The sequence below is a fragment of the Eurosta solidaginis genome, chromosome 5, assembly GCF_040869045.1.
Source record: "Eurosta solidaginis isolate ZX-2024a chromosome 5, ASM4086904v1, whole genome shotgun sequence".
In the NCBI taxonomy this organism is placed as follows: domain Eukaryota; kingdom Metazoa; phylum Arthropoda; class Insecta; order Diptera; family Tephritidae; genus Eurosta; species Eurosta solidaginis.
The window spans coordinates 267,294,252-267,311,274 of record NC_090323.1 but is presented as its reverse complement, the minus strand read 5'-3'; the positions used below and the strand labels follow the sequence as shown (position 1 = coordinate 267,311,274).

The 17,023-nt window shown below is 37.3% G+C and overlaps 2 protein-coding genes across 2 annotated transcripts; one reads left to right on the top strand and one right to left on the bottom strand.

The window, feature by feature from the left end:
• Positions 1–258: 258 nt before the first annotated feature.
• On the top strand, positions 259–8,392 carry LOC137253442 (uncharacterized). Its single transcript, XM_067790356.1, has 3 exons — positions 259–608; positions 6,949–7,157; positions 7,997–8,392. The coding sequence occupies exons 1-3, from the start codon at positions 421–423 to the stop codon at positions 8,176–8,178; spliced, it is 579 nt and encodes a 192-aa protein (XP_067646457.1). The 5' UTR covers positions 259–420; the 3' UTR covers positions 8,179–8,392.
• On the bottom strand, positions 8,180–14,942 carry SuUR (Suppressor of Under-Replication). Its single transcript, XM_067790355.1, has 4 exons — positions 14,474–14,942; positions 12,518–12,717; positions 12,257–12,435; positions 8,180–12,179 (listed from the first exon to the last, which is right to left on the bottom strand). The coding sequence occupies exons 1-4, from the start codon at positions 14,802–14,804 to the stop codon at positions 9,002–9,004; spliced, it is 3,888 nt and encodes a 1,295-aa protein (XP_067646456.1). The 5' UTR covers positions 14,805–14,942; the 3' UTR covers positions 8,180–9,001.
• Positions 14,943–17,023: the final 2,081 nt, after the last annotated feature.

The window sequence follows — 17,023 nt, the reverse complement described above, 5'->3', positions numbered from 1 at the left end:
AGATTAAAAACCTCCACATAGAGTAATAGGCTGAAAGGTCAACCACAGTACATCTGAATAAAGTTCACAACGCATCGAGGCCCAATAATAATAAGTGGAGATCTTACAATTCAGTAAATTTTATATTTTCGGCTGACTTCTTCATATGATAAAGCCAGCATTCTAATGTACATACATACATACTTATTAGATACAAGCATATCGCAAGTCCAGCACGATCCGCATGTGTTGAGTTTCCTATTTTATTTATCCGCCTTTCTGTGCCGACTTTGTAATGATATACGACAGTTGAAAATTTTTAATCAAACATACAATACACTGCATTAAAGTTTTACGGAAAACGACCGCTGGAGTACTTTTGTTTATTTGTGATATAGGCACTCATTTTTTCTTTATTTTTGAATAAAAAAAAATAACAAAATGCATATAAAACGCTGGAATTTAAAAAAGTTAGCCCTTTACGGCGCTGGCCTATTGATCATTTACGTCTTAATTACGGGCAGATCTCGTCAATATCAAATTGATGCATTAATTGAAAATAGTAAAGCGGAAGAGGTTTGGGAATATGTGGCCGATTTTGGTAAAATGAGAACGCTGAACCCGACAATGTAAGTAAATTTTTACAGGTACGTATGGGAGTTTCCATTGTTATGGTCGCGGCACTTTTGTGCAATACTTTTATAATTTTAAAGAAAACTGTCAAAATAATTATTGGGGAAAAACTGCAAGAAGTAAGAAATATAGTCAAAAATTAATTGATAGAGCCCAAAAAAGGTTAAAGAAGAGCGTTAAGGTCCCGACGTTATAAAACTGATAAATTGTGATAACTCGTGTAGGTAAATTTTTTCAATTGACACTGCGGCAAAGAAAAAACACTATTTCGCCGTTTTTGATTTATTAGCATTTGTTACGGTCGCGATATCTCTACAACCGGTTGCTACATACATACAACTAAAATGCATCACATCTCGACAGTCTAAACAGCTCCTTTCGTGTGATATTCGGGTAAAATATCTTGAGGTCATTCAGGTCCAAACTTTGGTCAACATCTCGAAAACGAGGGCTAACATTGAAAAATTATTAGTACAATGAATTCAGCGGATTTGAAATAGCTGTATCCGCCCCGTTTCCCGCTTGATAAAAATAAAACATTTCCAGTTTAACAATTGTCAAGGAAAATGTGCGATCGCGACAAATATACCAAGTTAGGTGTCTAAGTTCGGGTGTAACCGAACATTATATACTCAGCGTGAGCTTCAATTGTACATTTCATTTCAGATAAATTACTTTTCTACATAACACGTGGCATCGCCCGTTTCAAAAAAAAAACAATTCTCCCCATTTCGTCTTACAGTAAAACTTGATAAGTGAAATATCATTGATTCAAAACTATTTTTTGCTAAGTTATAGCTGATTATTCTGGTCTACGATCCTTTTAAACTTGTATATCTAAGTTGCCGTGGTCTTTAATCTATCCCATCCAATTTTACTACAAATATTTTCTACTATAGGGAAAGCTTTTGTACACAATTTCATTACGATGCGTTAATTTTTCTTCGAGTTATGGCTCCCGAAACATAGAAAATTGCTTAGTCATAAAAGGGGCGATGCCACGCCCATTTTTTTTTTAATTTGATGTGTTTCCTATTTATTGTTATAAATCCACTTGGAAAATTAAATAGAATTGATATAAAGCTCTTTTTTGCAAAGATATAGCTTATTTTTTCGTCCACGAACCTTTTAAAAATCTTTTATATAAAAGTGGGCGTGGTCCTTAACCGATTTCGTAAATTTTTCTTCACAGCATTCCTTATAGTAAAGGCAACCTCTCTGCCGAATTTTGTTACGATAGGTTTAACGATTTTTGATTTATAATTAATAATAAGTGGGCGGTGCCACCCCCATTTTAAAAACATTTTTCAAATTTTTATCAAGAGTGTCAATATTACGTCACACGTTAAATTTCAACATTCTAGGAGTATTATTTACTAAATAATCAGGCTTTTTGTGTTTTCCAAAATGTTATATATATATAAAAAGTGGGCGTGGTGATCATCCGATTTCGCTCATTTTCAATACCAATCCATTCTGGGTCCAGATAAGCTCGTGTACCAAATTTGGTGAAGATATCTCAATATTTACTCAAGTTATCGTGTTAACGGGCAGACGGCCGGACGGACATGGCTCAATCAAATTTTTTTCGACACTAATGATTTTGGTATATGGAAGCTATATATATCTAGATTCCTTTATTCCTGTACAACCGTTATCCAATCAAAGTTAATATACTCTGTGTGCAAAACACGCTGAGTATAATAAACGATCTAACATTTCTTATTGAAATTTTGGTATTGTAATATCTATATCGGCCACCGTGGTTGACAGTAGCGTGCTCCGCCTACCACACCGTATGCCTTGGCTTCACATCCCGGGCAAAGCAACATCAAAATTTTAGAAATAAGGTTTTTCAATTAGAAGAACATTTTTCTAAGCGGGGTCGCCCCTCGGCAGTGTCTGGCAAGCGCCATGAAAAGCTCTCAGTAAAAACTCATCTGCCTTGCACATGCCGTTCGGAGTCGGCATAAAACATCAAGAGGAGCAGGACACAAATTGGAAGAGAAGCTCGGCCTTAGATCTCTTCGGAGGTTATCACGTCTTATATTTATTTATTAATATCTTGATGCTGTTTGACACGTATTTAAAAAATTAAGTTTTCAAAAATTCTAGCTCACATGTTATTAAACTTTTTCCCCTTTTACTGTTACGGTTGCGACACCATTTCTTTTAAATTTTAGATGTTTACTGTGATTCGTACATAGATCCAAAGATCTTAAGATTTATTTCGAATCTGTATGTCAAATTCATCGCAGCTTAATTTGGTGTTTGTAAAAGAAAGGCAACGTCGTAAAAAATCTATGCACCCACGATTACAATTTTAAAGATTTTTATACTCAGTTGAGCAGAGCTCCCAGAGTATATTAACTTTGATTGAATAACGGTTGGTTGTACAGGTATAAAGGAATCGAGATAGATATAGACTTACATATGTCAAAATCATCAGTATCGAAAAAAAATTCGATTGAGCCATGTCCGTCCGTCCGTCCGTTAACACAACTTGAGTAAATTTTGAGGTATCTTGATGAAATTTGGTATGTAGATTCCTGGGCACTCATCTCAGATCGCTGTTTAAAATGAACGATATCGGACTATTACCACGCCGACTTTTTCGATATCGAAAATTTCTAAAAATCGAAAAAGTGCGATAATTCATTACCAAATACGGATAAAGCGATGAAACTTGGTAGGTGAGTTGAACTTATGACGCAGAATAGAAAACTAGTAAAATTTTGGACAATGGGTGTGGCACCGCCCACTTTTAAAGAAGGTAATTTAGAAGTTTTGCAAGCTGTAATTTGGCAGTCGTTGAAGATATCATGATGAAATTTGGCATGAACGTTACTTTTATTACTATATGTATGCTTAATAAAAATTAGTAAAATCGGAGAACGACCACGCCCACTTTAAAAAAAATTTTTTTTGAAGTCAAATTTTAACAAAAAATTTAATATCTTTACAGTATATAAGTAAATTATGTCAACATTCAACTCGAGTAATGATATGGTGCAACAAAATACAAAAATAAAAGAAAATTTTAAAATGGGCGTGGCTCCGCCCTTTTTCATTTCATTTGTCTAGGATACTTTTAATGCCATAAGTCGAACAAAAATTTAGCAATGTGAAATTTGGTAGGGGCTTAGATTCTAGGACCATAACTGTTTTCTGTGTAAAAGGGCGAAATCGGTTGAACCGACGCCCAGTTTTTATACACAGTCGATCGTCTGTCCTTCCGCTCGGCCGTTAACACGATAACTTGAGCAAAAATCGATATATCTTTACTAAACTCAGTTCACGTACTTATCTGAACTCACTTTATGTTGGTGTAAAAAATGTCCGAAATCCGACTATGACCACGCCCACTTTTTCGATATCGAAAATTACTAAAAATGAAAAAAATTCCATAACAATATACCAAATACGAAAAAAAGGGATGAAACATGGTAATTGGATTGGTCTGTTGACGCAAAATATAACTTTAGAAAAAAACTTTGTAAAATGGATGTGACACCTACCATATTAAGTAGAAGAAAATGAAAAAGTTTTGCAGGGCGAAATCAAAAGCCCTTGGAATCTTGGAAGGATAACTGTTCGTGGTATTACATATATAAATAAATTAGCGGTACCCAACAGATGATGTTCTGGGTCACCCTGGTCCACATTTTGGTCGATATCTCGAAAACGCCTTCACATGTACAACTACCACCACTCCATTTTAAAACCCTCATTAATACCTTTAATTTGATACCCATATCGTACAAACACATTATAGAGTCACCCCTGGTCCACCTTTATGGCGATATCTCGAAAAGGCGTCCACCTATAGAACTAAGGCCCACTCCCTTTTAAAACACTCATTAACACCTTTCATTTGATACCCATATCGTACAAAAAATTCTAGATTCACCCCTGGTCCACCTTTATGGCGATATCTCGAAAAGGCGTCCACATATAGAACTAAGGCCCACTCACTTTTAAAATACTCATTAACACCTTTCATTTGATACCCATATCGTACAAAAAAATTCTAGATTCACCCCTGGTCCACCTTTATGGCGATATCTCGAAAAAGCGTCCACATATAGAACTAAGGCCCACTCCCTTTTAAAATACTTATTAACACCTTTCGTTTGATACCCATATTGTACAAACGCATTCTAGAGTCACCCCTGATCCACGTTTATGTTGATATCCCGAAAAGGCGTCCACGAATAGAACTAAGGCCCATTCCCTTTTAAAATACTTATTAACACCTTTCGTTTGATACCCATATTGTACAAACGCATTCTAGAGTCACCCCTGGTCCACCTTTATGGCGATATCTCGAAAAGACGTCCACCTATAGAACTAAGGCCCACTTCCTTTTAAAATACTCATTAACACCTTTCATTTGATACCCATATCGTACAAACAAATTCTAGAGTCACCATTGTTCCACCTTTATGGCGATATCTCGAAAAGGCGTCCACCCATAGAACTAAGGCCCACTCCCTTTTAAAATACTCATTAACACCTTTCATTTGATACCCATATCGTACAAACAAATTCTAGAGTCAGGCCTGGTCCACCTTTATGGCGATATCCCTAAATGGCGTCCATCTATAGAACTATGGCCCACTTCCTCTTAAAATACTCTTTAATACCTTCCATTTGATACACAGGTCATACAAACACATTCCAGGGTTACCCTAGGTTCATTTTACTACGAGGTGATTTTCCCTTATTTTGTCTCCATAGCTCTCAATTGAGTATGTAATGTTCGGTTACACCCGAACTTAGCCTTCCTTACTTGTTTAAATTATCCTGTTATGAACTTTGAACCGAGTTCACGATTTAGCCACAGTAACCAAATGCAAAAAAAGTTAAGCTATAATAGAGCATTCTTACTTGAACCCATGTAAATGGTGCAAAATGCAATTCATTTATTAGCTCAGAGGGGCCTGATCTAGTGGAAACTCCCATATGTAGATATACCCTGTACATATTAATGGATGTATGTATATAAATAAGCAAATTTAATGTATGTATGCATATACATATGATCAATCTCTCAAAATAGCATTGAGGAATATGAGTGTTCAGGAATACATGACGTCATGAAGGCATTCGTGAATATATGTATGTACGTTAGGGATACCAGTTTTTTATACTCAGCGTGCTTTGCACACTTTGACTGGAAGACGGTTGGTTGTACAGGTATAAAGGAATCGAGATAGATGTTGACTTCCATATATCAAAATCATCAGTATCAAAAAAAAATTTGATGGAGCCATGTCCGTCCGTCCGTCTGTCCGTTAACACGATAACTTGAGTAAATATTGATATATCTTCACCAAATTTGGTACACGAGATTATCTGGACCCAGAATAGATTGGTATTGAACATGAGCGAAATCGGATGATAACCACGCCCACTTTTTATATATATATAACATTTTGGAAAACACAAAAAACCTGATTATTTAGTAAATAATACACCTAGAATGTGGAAATTTCCCGTGTGGACTGATATTGAGACTTGATAAAAATTTGAAAACAAAATTTTAAATGGACGTGGCACCGCCCACTTGTGATAAAATCAATTTTACAAATATTAATCTTAAATCAAAAATCGTTAAACCTATTGTAACAAAATTCCGCAGAGGTTGCTTTTACTATAAGGAATGATTTCAAGAAAAATTAACGAAATCGGTTAAGGACCACGCCCACTTTTATATAAACGATTTTTAAAAGGGTCGTGGACGAATAAAATAAGCTATATCTTTGCAAAAAATAGCTTTATATCAATGGTATTTCATTTCCCAAGTGGATTTATAACAATAAATATGAAAAACTTCAAATTTAAAAAATGGGCGTGGCACCGCCCCTTTTATGAGTAAGCAATTTACTATGTTTCGGGAGCCATAACTCGGACAAAAATTTGTTCAGAATGGAACCATATCTATATGTATTATTGCGCAGCCTTGTAACACTATTAAGCACACAAAACAAACAACAACAGCATTTCAAGTGTACATCTGGGTATGTAATGTTCGGTTTCACCCGAACTTGGACTTCCTTACTTGTCTTTTTTGTTTCGGTCACTAATGGCTATTTTTCTGCTACTTTTAAAAACTTTTCAAATTGAGTTAATAAAAAGAAAGATATTGGTTTAAATAGCGATAGCAATTTTTTTCGAACACAGATACAAATTAACTCGAAAACCGTTTTTGAAAAAATTTGAGTAATCGGAACACCCTAGTACGTAAAAAGTGTAAACATTATCGTAATTGAAAAGCACACACACATTCTAACTCAATATAACATGTATTGTATTTCTTTCTGGAACAAATAGTTTGGATTTCAAAATTATCGCTGACAGTGGACACACACATGAATGGCATTATTCGGTCGCTTACACGGAGCGTTTATCGCATTGGCCCTATTGGTTGAATACGGCAAAAGCGCATTATGTTGTTACTAAGAGCATGCCAGGAGTTGAACCAGCGATATACGGCATCGTATCCAAGCATCGCACTTGTTTCTTTAAGGGCATATATTGTTGTGAGTTTAAATAAATCCAATGCACGTTTATATTTTTGCAGCATTTTCAAAAACATTGCTACCTACAGACAGAAACTCCGGCGGAGGGGTTTGTAGTTTCGGAAAATTTTCACGTATATACCCTATACCAAGTGAAGTGATCGTATATATGACGAAGATATGTAAGCGGGAACCAGGAAAGAGAGGCAGGAACTGGGAGAGCGGCTAGGGAAAAGGGAGAGGGAAAGAGTAAAAGTGGGGAAGAACTGAAAAAGACAGGTGAGGGAAAAGAAATTTTAGATTAAGGGGACAAAGAGGAGGCGGTAAGAGTGTGTTGCGGAAAACGAGACGGATATATGTGAAGATGGAGATCAAAACGAAGAGAAATGAATGAAGTAATAGAAGAGGAATAGGAAAATAAGAGTGAGGTAAAAGGAAAGAGAAAAACCAGTGGAAGAGGAGAAATAGAGGGAACGAGGGCTGGAAGCCGAATAGTGAGGGGAGGGATACGAAGAGGCCGAAAGCAAGGCGAAGAAAAAAAGCAAGGGAAGGGCGAAGAAAAGAAAATTAAAGGCGTAGAGCAGAAGAAAAGTTGAAAATTAAAGTAGCAGTGGAAGGGACAAAGGATAAAAGTGAGGACATGGAAGAAGAGATATGGGGAAGAAAAAAGAAGAAAAATAATAGAAAATGTTATAGTAACCGCTAGAGTAAAGCTAAAAAGAATGGACAGAGAAAGAGAAATCGGCAGAGGGGAATATGTTTATGCTTCGTTAAAAAAATATCAACCTGAACAATATGCTGTGCTCCTACGGCACAAAACACAAAATTTGATAAAACTTATTATATTTACTTTCTTACAGTGAACTCCCTTAGCGAATTCAAATGTACGCCTTCCGGCAGGGATACTTACTGCAGTGAACGCATACAATATCAGTGCCCACCATTTTTAAGTGAAGCTTGCCACCGTGAATTGGAGTATCAACGTCAAGCTGTCATGCATAATTTAACAGTGATTTTTAGTAAAAAGCAATACTCAAACTAACTTTTTCTCAATTCAACTACATATGTACTTCATTTATTTCAATTACTTTAAGTTTCCTTATTTCTTACGAATAATTCAATCTAAAACATTTGGTTTTAATTTACATCTCTGTGCAAACGCATACATAGTGTTTAACATTAAAAATGTAAAATAAAACTAATTCAATATAAAAATTTTGTTTTTCCTAAATGTTTGTATATGTATTTTCAATTGCTTTCATATGAATTAGTATAGATGTGAAGGTATGTTCATCATAAAACTACATCGGCCTTTGCTAAAAACTTATACTCCATTGTTATTTATTTATGTAAGTATACTTACATATATGAAGGCAGTATCGTATAAGCCAAAGCTGTGGTATAATTGATATGATGCCTTTTAGTGCCAATTGCTCCAACTAACTTATTTCGGTAGTTAATTTTCATTACAAAAAAGGCTTGATTAGGACAGATATCAGCCTGCTTCTTTATTAGCTTATACTTCATTTCAACCAACTTTAGTTTAAGGTAAGCTAACGTTCAACTTATGTCGGAAAATTTAGCCTATGAAGGTCTCATATGTTTGTTGTCTTTAATTTTAACTAATTGCTATTATGTATATGCACATGCATTCATACATATTAATTTACATTTGTGTGTGTTTTTTTTATTATTTAAAAACTATAAAATTCTGTATGCTATTTGCATTAAAATTGAATAAAGGTACATAAAAACTGTAACAATATCTATTATAAAACTACATGCAGTTTAATTTTATTTTATGTGAATACATACATGCATATTATATACACATAACGTGGTGCTTGTTTCACTAACTCCGTATGTCAATTTTTAAAGGATAGCTCTAGACAACGTCGCTTAAGTCTCTTTGCCATGGCGCTCCTTGTGTGTTTCGCCAAACGTATTTCATCGTGTTCAGCAATTGATTGGTTGTCATTTACAGAAACATCATTTTTTTGGAACCATTTCGTCAGTTTTGTCATTTGTGTTGATCTATTTTTTGGAGATCTACGCGTTACTGTCCCAGACAGTTGTACTTGTGTACGTTTGTTTGGCGTACGCTCTTCCGTTGTTACTTCGGTTGGCGTCAATTGAGTTGATGAACCGATTAAATAATTTGTTATTTTATTATGCTGTGTTTGTTGTTGAGCACGTATTGCGGTTTGTACTGGCGATATTTCACCATTCGAATTGATACGCATCACACTACCAAATGCATCATTATTTGTTATCTCAAAAATCTCTTCGTCAACCATTGAACCAGTTATTATTGGATTTTTAGAGATATTATTTTGTTTCTGTTTTGATTTAGTGCTTTGATTATCATTCGTTTGTTGTGGCAATTGTATGGCGTTAGTTGTTGTAATAATATTTGGCAATATTGGCACTACTGGTTGGCTAATTTTCAGTTTTCGTTTTACTAGCTTAGTATCCGGTTTATTCTTTGAAGTTTGTTGTACTTTATTAGACTTTAAATGGATGTGTGCATGATTATCTGTACCATCTGTGGTATCAAACATTTTCTCAAGAATATTCAAACATGAACGACCACGGCTTAGTACTTGAATTGACGCTTTGCCATCCCTTTGTTTTGGCTTTGCATGTTGTTGCTGTATTTGTTTTACTTCAGATCCAAATATTTTGAATCCCTGAAAAGTTTCAGTTTCACCCTCTTGCCCATCTGCCGCAGCTCCTTGTTGTGTACACGTCAAACCAAAATCTGTACTTGCGCTAAATATGTCCGGCGATTTGCGCTGTATTCGCTGTTTGGCTAAAAGTTCGCCAAATGTTGGTGTTGATGATGTGTGTCCATTTGTGCGTTCTGAACGATCAGCTTCTGTCCGTTTTACTGCTTTATTTTGCTTTAATGCGCGTGTACGTCGACTTTGTACAGATGTTTGTGTTGAATATGAACCATCATCGGTTGAACTCGATAGTATAACAACTGGTTGAGTTTTATTTGGTGTGTCTGTTGGTGGTACAAATACAACTTCTGAATCGGCAATGCCACTTGGTGTAGAGAGAAAATGTTTATGCTCAGAGTTTCGTATTAAACGTACGGGCGTTGGAGGTCTTAGAAAACCATTATCTGAATGTGTATCTGAAATTAATTTTTGACCACATTGCATATCCTCAGTGTATTGTGAACATGGCAGTAGAGAAAAATCCGTTGAAATAACGGGTTTCTTACGGTTGTCAACACAATTTTGTTTATTTGCAGATGAATTTTGCGTTTGTGAATTTTTTTTTTCAACTTCGCCACTATTTTCGTTTTCCGTTTTACTGACTTTGCTTTTCTTTTTCACAATCGCTTCCTCCGTACTTGAAGATGTACCATCGTTTTCCTCTCGCTTGTCCCTAGCAGGTTTATCTTTATTTTTGCTTTTGCAACACTCATTTGTTCCTGTGTTTAAAGATTTACTATCTTCGTCTTCTTGCTTTTCTCTAGTACTCGGTTTGGTCCTTCTCTTTTTTTGTTTCCGGTCTTCGTATAAAATAAGAGCTGCTCTCATATACTTGCTTTTTGTATTATCTGCCGATCGGGTTAGTCTTTGCATGCTTCGGGTACTTCGTGAAGTGGGCGTCTGCGGAATTTCCGGTCGTGATCTATTTTTTGGGCTATCTTTTGACTTCCGCATTTCTGTGCTATTAGTATTGTTTGTTGTAATATTGTCTTTAACTTGAATTTTGACTGAGTTGCTGGATGGCATTGCAGTTATTATTGTAAAACTACGTGTAGATTTTTTAGCTGGCTCAGTGTTTTTTTTTACCTCAGTTTTATCTTCCCTTAGTTGCCTCAACTGTTGTTGCTGTTGTAGCCTCAGCTTTCTTTGGTTGTTCGTAACTTTATTGTCCTTGGATTGCGCTGTTTTCTCCTTATTTTCAACGTCTATTTTATTACAAGAATGATCTTTTTTATTCTTTGCCTCGAAAGCATTCGTCGCTTCACCATGGTTTATTGTTGCACGTTTTGCAGGAGAGATTTTGTTACTTGTATTAGTATTAGCATCAACATCGCCTGATTTCTGCTTATTCAAACCCGTTTTTAATTTTTCTTTCATGAGATCGTTTGACTTGTTTGTTGAAACATCTTGTTTTGCAACTGTTGGTTTTATTTTTTTAGTTGTTTCCCCAGAAATTTGTTCAGCTTGATTTGCTCTACGACGTCTCGTGGCGATACCATTACCCATTTTATTTGATTCAATCTTAGCGTCAACTGACTTGCGTGTTTTAGCAAACTCAGTTGGTTTTATAGATTTTCGAACCGTTTGTTTTTGATTCTCAGTACTACATGTTGTATTAGATGTCGCGGAGTCATTTATCTTTGCTTCACATTTTTCGCTTTGGTCTTTTGTCTTTTTAGCTGATGTGTCTTTGGAACTGTCAACATCTGTTGTTTTATCACTGATTTGGTTTTCCGTTAATTCAATTACATTATCAACTTTTTTTGTATAATTTTCTACAAATGTCTTTTGGTTATAGCATATTTGTATGGGAGATCTTGGTTTTATTTGGCACTCATTCGGAATTTGTTTATCTAGCTTTGCTGCAGACCTAGCATATTCATCGGAGTTTTGATCCATGGATAGATCTACAAACTCATATATATCTGGCTCAGTTTGTTTCTCTTGATTCAATGTTGGTTCGGGATTTGCTATATTTACAAGTACTGGTTCGTCGCTACTGCATGATTCTGAATCAATTAAAAGTGGTGACATTGCCTCTTCTGATGCTTCGTTGCTACCAAAGTTCGCGTTCAGATTTTGTCGCGATTGTATAATTTCTGTTACCTCGCGATCGAGCGCCAGCGCTTGGTTGAAAAGTTCCTCTGTCGCCGTTTCAGAATTTGCATTTACATTGTTCGTATTGTCGTTGGATCTTTGTGAGCTGTTTGAACTACTTACTGTACGCCAAAGTTCTAAACTTATCTGGTAGCGTTCTACGTCCACAAGAGGTAATTGATCTTCATATTGATATCGATATCGGCGCAAACGGAAATCTCTTTTTAGTAGTAAAATATAAGTTTCAAATTATATATTTAATAACTATTTTTAATAAATTTATAAACGGATACTTACTTGCAATAGTCGCTTAACATTTCACGTTTCAAGAAATATTGCTCCAAATCAGCTGTTTTATTAAGTACATCCTTGGAGTTTGGCAGCTTGTATTTGGCTTCAAAGTACTTAAACTGTTCGTACTGATGCTCCAGGTGGCCGCCTAAACGCAGACAATTATGAAGCAGTTTCAAATCAGACTAATAAAGAATCGAAAAGTAAGAAAAAAAAAATTCCAGTTCAATAGTGTCACTAATTTGTATGTAAGTAGTTACAACTCACCGTCACATCAACACTTGATACTACTAAATTGACCTTACGTTCATAATTACTCATAAGCATAGACATACAAAAGTTATTGTTCAACAATTCGCCGCGATTATCGACAATAACATAGTCGAAGTTATATTTGCTTACATCAATGTTTGTACGTAGTGTTGCCCATTTAGCGATGATAATGTTGGGAAGTAGATCTAAACTACCTGGTTAGGAAACAAAAAAAAAACATGAGTTTCAAGAATTAAATAAAAGTATAATATAAGAATATGTTACGTAGAAAGGGGCAACATTTCACCTAAGGCATCATTAGTATCTAGATATTTCAAAGCTTTTACTGTGCCAATGGTAAAAATGTGTTAGATATAGACCGACAATTTTCGCTCTGATTCCCTTGAGCTATGTACATGAAATTGATACCGTAACTATAATAGATCCCTTATTGCTTTAACTCTATTCTATTTTAAATATGAATTAGAAGTAAATGATTTTAGTTACACCGTTTCAGAAAAGTGAAGTACCCCCCAATTCCTATGTATACTGTGACGTTCAAAGATTTCCAATTAAAAACAAATACAAAATGATATTAGACTAATTGGTCTCAAGGCCTTTCTATATCCCCACTCTTATGACCTTATCCTCACCATCGGGTGTACCAAATCTTTTTGGGAGTGGCTTTATCGGTAATACAACGACAAGAACCGTTATTTTCTTTGCTCTGCAAAAACCTCTATGAACAATAAGTTTTTTTTTTAATAATTTTCATTCAGATAGCAAAAAACTCTATCTGACTTTTAAAGTAAATTAAGCTAAGTATAATAAATAAATGTAAGGCGTGATAACCTCCAAAAAGAGATTTTTAGACCGAGCTTCTCTTCCAATTCGCGTCGTGCTCCTTTTAAATTTTCCTATGCTGACTCCAAACGGCATCTGCAAGGCAGATGAGTTTTCACTGGGAGCTTTTTATGGCAGAAATACACTAGGAGTGCTTGCCAACACTACCGAGGGGCGACTTCGCTTAGAAAAATTTTCTACTAATTGAAAAACCTAGTTTCGAAAATTTTGATACTGCTTTGCCCGGGGCGTGAACCCAGGATATTCGGTGTGGTAGGCGGAGCACGCTACCATCACACCACGGCGGCCGCCAAATTAAGCTAAGTTTATCACAAAAAAACTAAATTGAATACACGGTGGGATTTTCCGTCACCCATTGGGTTACCTCATATCGGTAGTAGTGCAGTTTACGGTACCCACCCTAAAGTTGGGCCAAGACTTTCGAGTGAGGTATCAAAAGACGCGTATTAATCGAGAACAATTATCCGAAGGCGGAAAGGAAATATTTTATCTCTGTCCGGAGATATTTGCAGTTGAAGTTTGCGATTTTAATGTGGTTGTTGTTGTGTTTATACCCACAAAAAAAATTGTGCATCACCGTGGCGGTAGCCACGGTTATACCACACACCCGGACTTGGCATGGCGTAGCCCAGGGTTATTTTTTATAAGCGCGGCCGAAACCGCCAACGCAGAAAGGTGTTCTGCGCAAAAATACTACGGATCCCACCCCCGGTTTCGGAGGGACCCGGGGTCTTTTTTCGGTTTTTCGTTAATATCTTTTGAACGGGTAAAAAAAGTTAACTTCTTTCGGATTCTTGATCTAGACGTGAATACACGTCTTTTGATACCTCACTCGAAAATTTTGGCCCAAATTTCGGTGGGTACCGTAAACTGCACTATTACCCTCATATCTTTAGTAATTTGCAATATTGCTACCAAAACAGTTTTTTTTCTCTTCAGAAAACTAGGTTTTTGATGGTAGAGAATATTGAATTCAAGCCGACGATACAATCATTGGATTATTTTTGATAATAAAAGTAATAGTATGCACATAATATAAAAATAATAATAAAGGTCAATGCAGTAAAGCAATACAAGAAAAATGAAAAAGTTATATTGTAAACTTACTTGTATTCGCTGCTAAAACTCCTACAGACAGGTTTGTTAGTACTTCAAAATGAAATTGCCAACCAGCCACTAGCTCATCATCGTTTTGTGCTACAATAAGCGTTCGCTTGTTTTTCGCTATAACTCCAAGATATACGGCAGTAGACACACATTTGCCCAAGCCACTCTCGTCATTTAATATGCAACAGTCTCCATTGGCTAAATGTTTATGCAGAAAGTTCAAAGTATCCACTTGAAAATCTCTCAGATATTGTCGTATATGTGCAGGTATATGCACGCTTTCCGATAGCTCCAATGGCTCTGGCGCACATGTGGCCAAAAAATGATACATCGTTATTGTAAGAGCCGCCCACCGCGTTGCGCCCGTCTTTCTTCTTCTACGTCACTATCACCAATATACGGCACGTATTAGTCGCCAATCGTATTGATGTAATGCAATGAAATATATAAAGCCACTAATATGTAGAGAAATTTTATGTAAAAGAATATCACAAACATAGAGAATGACCCAATAAGCAGCGTATTTGGCGTATCAAAGTATTCTTGACAAACACGGGAACTTTGGAAAAATTGCATGTGCATATTCTGCTTTTGGCTCTTGAACGTGGTTTCAGATTGGCTAATGTCTTGATCTATTGCATCTGCTACAGGTTTTTTGCCTTATTGGGTCAGCGTGACAGGGTCATTGAACTTATATGTAGTCCATGGACAAATTGAGTTTTTTTTATTGTTTATAATAACTAGGTCACTATCTTGCACTTTTTTTAAGCTGATTTGATTTTCAACTTCGTTTTCTTAATATACTACAACTTTTGAGCTAGATTTTGTTTTGAAAAACGAAATGTTCAGCCGAAAGCGAAAATTCAGAGCAAAGAAGAAATTTAACGGCGGTTACCAGTGTTACCATCGTACAGCTGAAATCCATCAAAAAATGCGCGGGAAGAATAATAGGCGCTTTCAGCCAGGAGAGCTGCTGTGGACACGTTGAAAACATTGTGAATGATAACTAAGTGTGATATATTATCTGTCAACTGTCTGACAGCATGTTCAATATGGCTACTTTTTTGCGTTTTGACAGAGTGTTCAATATGGCGGCGTATATCTTCGGCGGGCGATAGAAAGAGATACAGAATGAGATAGCGATTTTCGCTTCCCAAGGCAGTCGGTTCTATGTACCGGAGCGACTAGGGATTTTTCCCGACCAAGGACTGTCATTTCAGTGTGACCCCATCTAATTTGTTTCGTCCCTCCCACAAATTGTCATCCTCCCAGCAGCTCCTTGCAGCAGGACTGCTCCATATTCTCTTACTCCGGGAAGGCATCGAATCCAATCCGGGTCCGTCTCCTGACCCCGGTCCTGAGAAATGGTTTTGCTGCATCTGCCGAAAAAGAATCTTTTTAGGACGTTCATACTCTGTTCAGTGTGTCTCGTGCAAGGGATGGTTGCATCGGACAGGTTGTTCTGGGCTTGATCCCAAAACCCGACGTCCACGTAACTTTTATATATCTTTTGTGGCTCCTTGCTGTTAACGCCAAAGGGCGTCCCGTAGTCTACGTCTAAGCGCCCCCCTCCCACTACCTTCCAACAGCCCGCTGCTCGGCAAGCCACAACAAGTACCCGCTGCTGCTCGCGCCCCACGGCGCCAACAACTCAAACAGCTGCTACCACTCATAACTACAATCTTCGTAGTAGAGTCGGAAGCAATGCTGAGCAACAGCCCCTGCCCCCGTCTTCTCCCCCCTCTTTTCCGGCAGCAATCGTGTAGGTCAGGGAAACAGACTCTTAGTCCCTACCTCCGTTTGCACCGTTTGCCAGCACAGAATATATATGTTTGCGACATCCGCCCAATGCAGCTCCTGCCTTGGGTGGTGCCACTTTCCTAGATGTTCTGGTCTCCGCGACGGCAACCCCCCGACGGGTTTCATCACGCCATGTTGCCAGGTCGCAAACCCAAATCATCCGGGTACCCCAATGCTTGCCCAAGGACGCCCAGCCCTAGGGCCACAACAGCAATTGCGTCCTGGCCTTTCCCAACCCAGGCGTAGTCACCCGTCACTTACCCCCAGAGTGGCGATGTCTCCCCTTATGCACCTCAGAATTCTGCAGTTAAACTGTAATGGACTAACTGGGAAGATTACGGAGATAGTCGATTTCATGAAGCGGCACAACATCCGCGTTGCTGCGATTCAAGAAACTAAACTCACAGCAAGATCTGCATTGCAGACCTGCTCTGGGTATAACGTCCACAGGAAAGACCGCGAGAGCGGAAATGGAGGCGTTCTCGCGTTTATCATACACCACTCTGTGCAATATTATATATTTGATCCTGGCATCGACCGCAGGGACAATGTCTTAGAACGTCAGGGCCTATCTGTCCGGTCAGGCGATGCAAACCTAGAAATCATCAACATCTACATCCCTCCTGCCACCTGTTGCCCCAGTGGATACCGCCCTAATATCAGGGCCTTACTCACTGGCAACAATCGCATTATCTTAGGCGATTTCAATGCCCATCATGATCTATGGCATTCAAACTTGCGGGCAGACAG

Coding starts and splice junctions, on each gene's coding strand:
- LOC137253442 (XM_067790356.1), top strand. CDS start 421: ATGCATATAAAACGCTGGAATTTAAAAAAGTTAGCCCTTTACGGCGCT. Junction 609..6,948: donor AGAACGCTGAACCCGACAAT/GTAAGTAAATTT, acceptor TGGAACAAATAG/TTTGGATTTCAAAATTATCG. Junction 7,158..7,996: donor CTTTAAGGGCATATATTGTT/GTGAGTTTAAAT, acceptor ACTTTCTTACAG/TGAACTCCCTTAGCGAATTC.
- SuUR (XM_067790355.1), bottom strand. CDS start 14,804: ATGTATCATTTTTTGGCCACATGTGCGCCAGAGCCATTGGAGCTATCG. Junction 12,718..14,473: donor AGTTTTAGCAGCGAATACAA/GTAAGTTTACAA, acceptor TTTCCTAACCAG/GTAGTTTAGATCTACTTCCC. Junction 12,180..12,256: donor ATGTTAAGCGACTATTGCAA/GTAAGTATCCGT, acceptor ACTACTAAAAAG/AGATTTCCGTTTGCGCCGAT.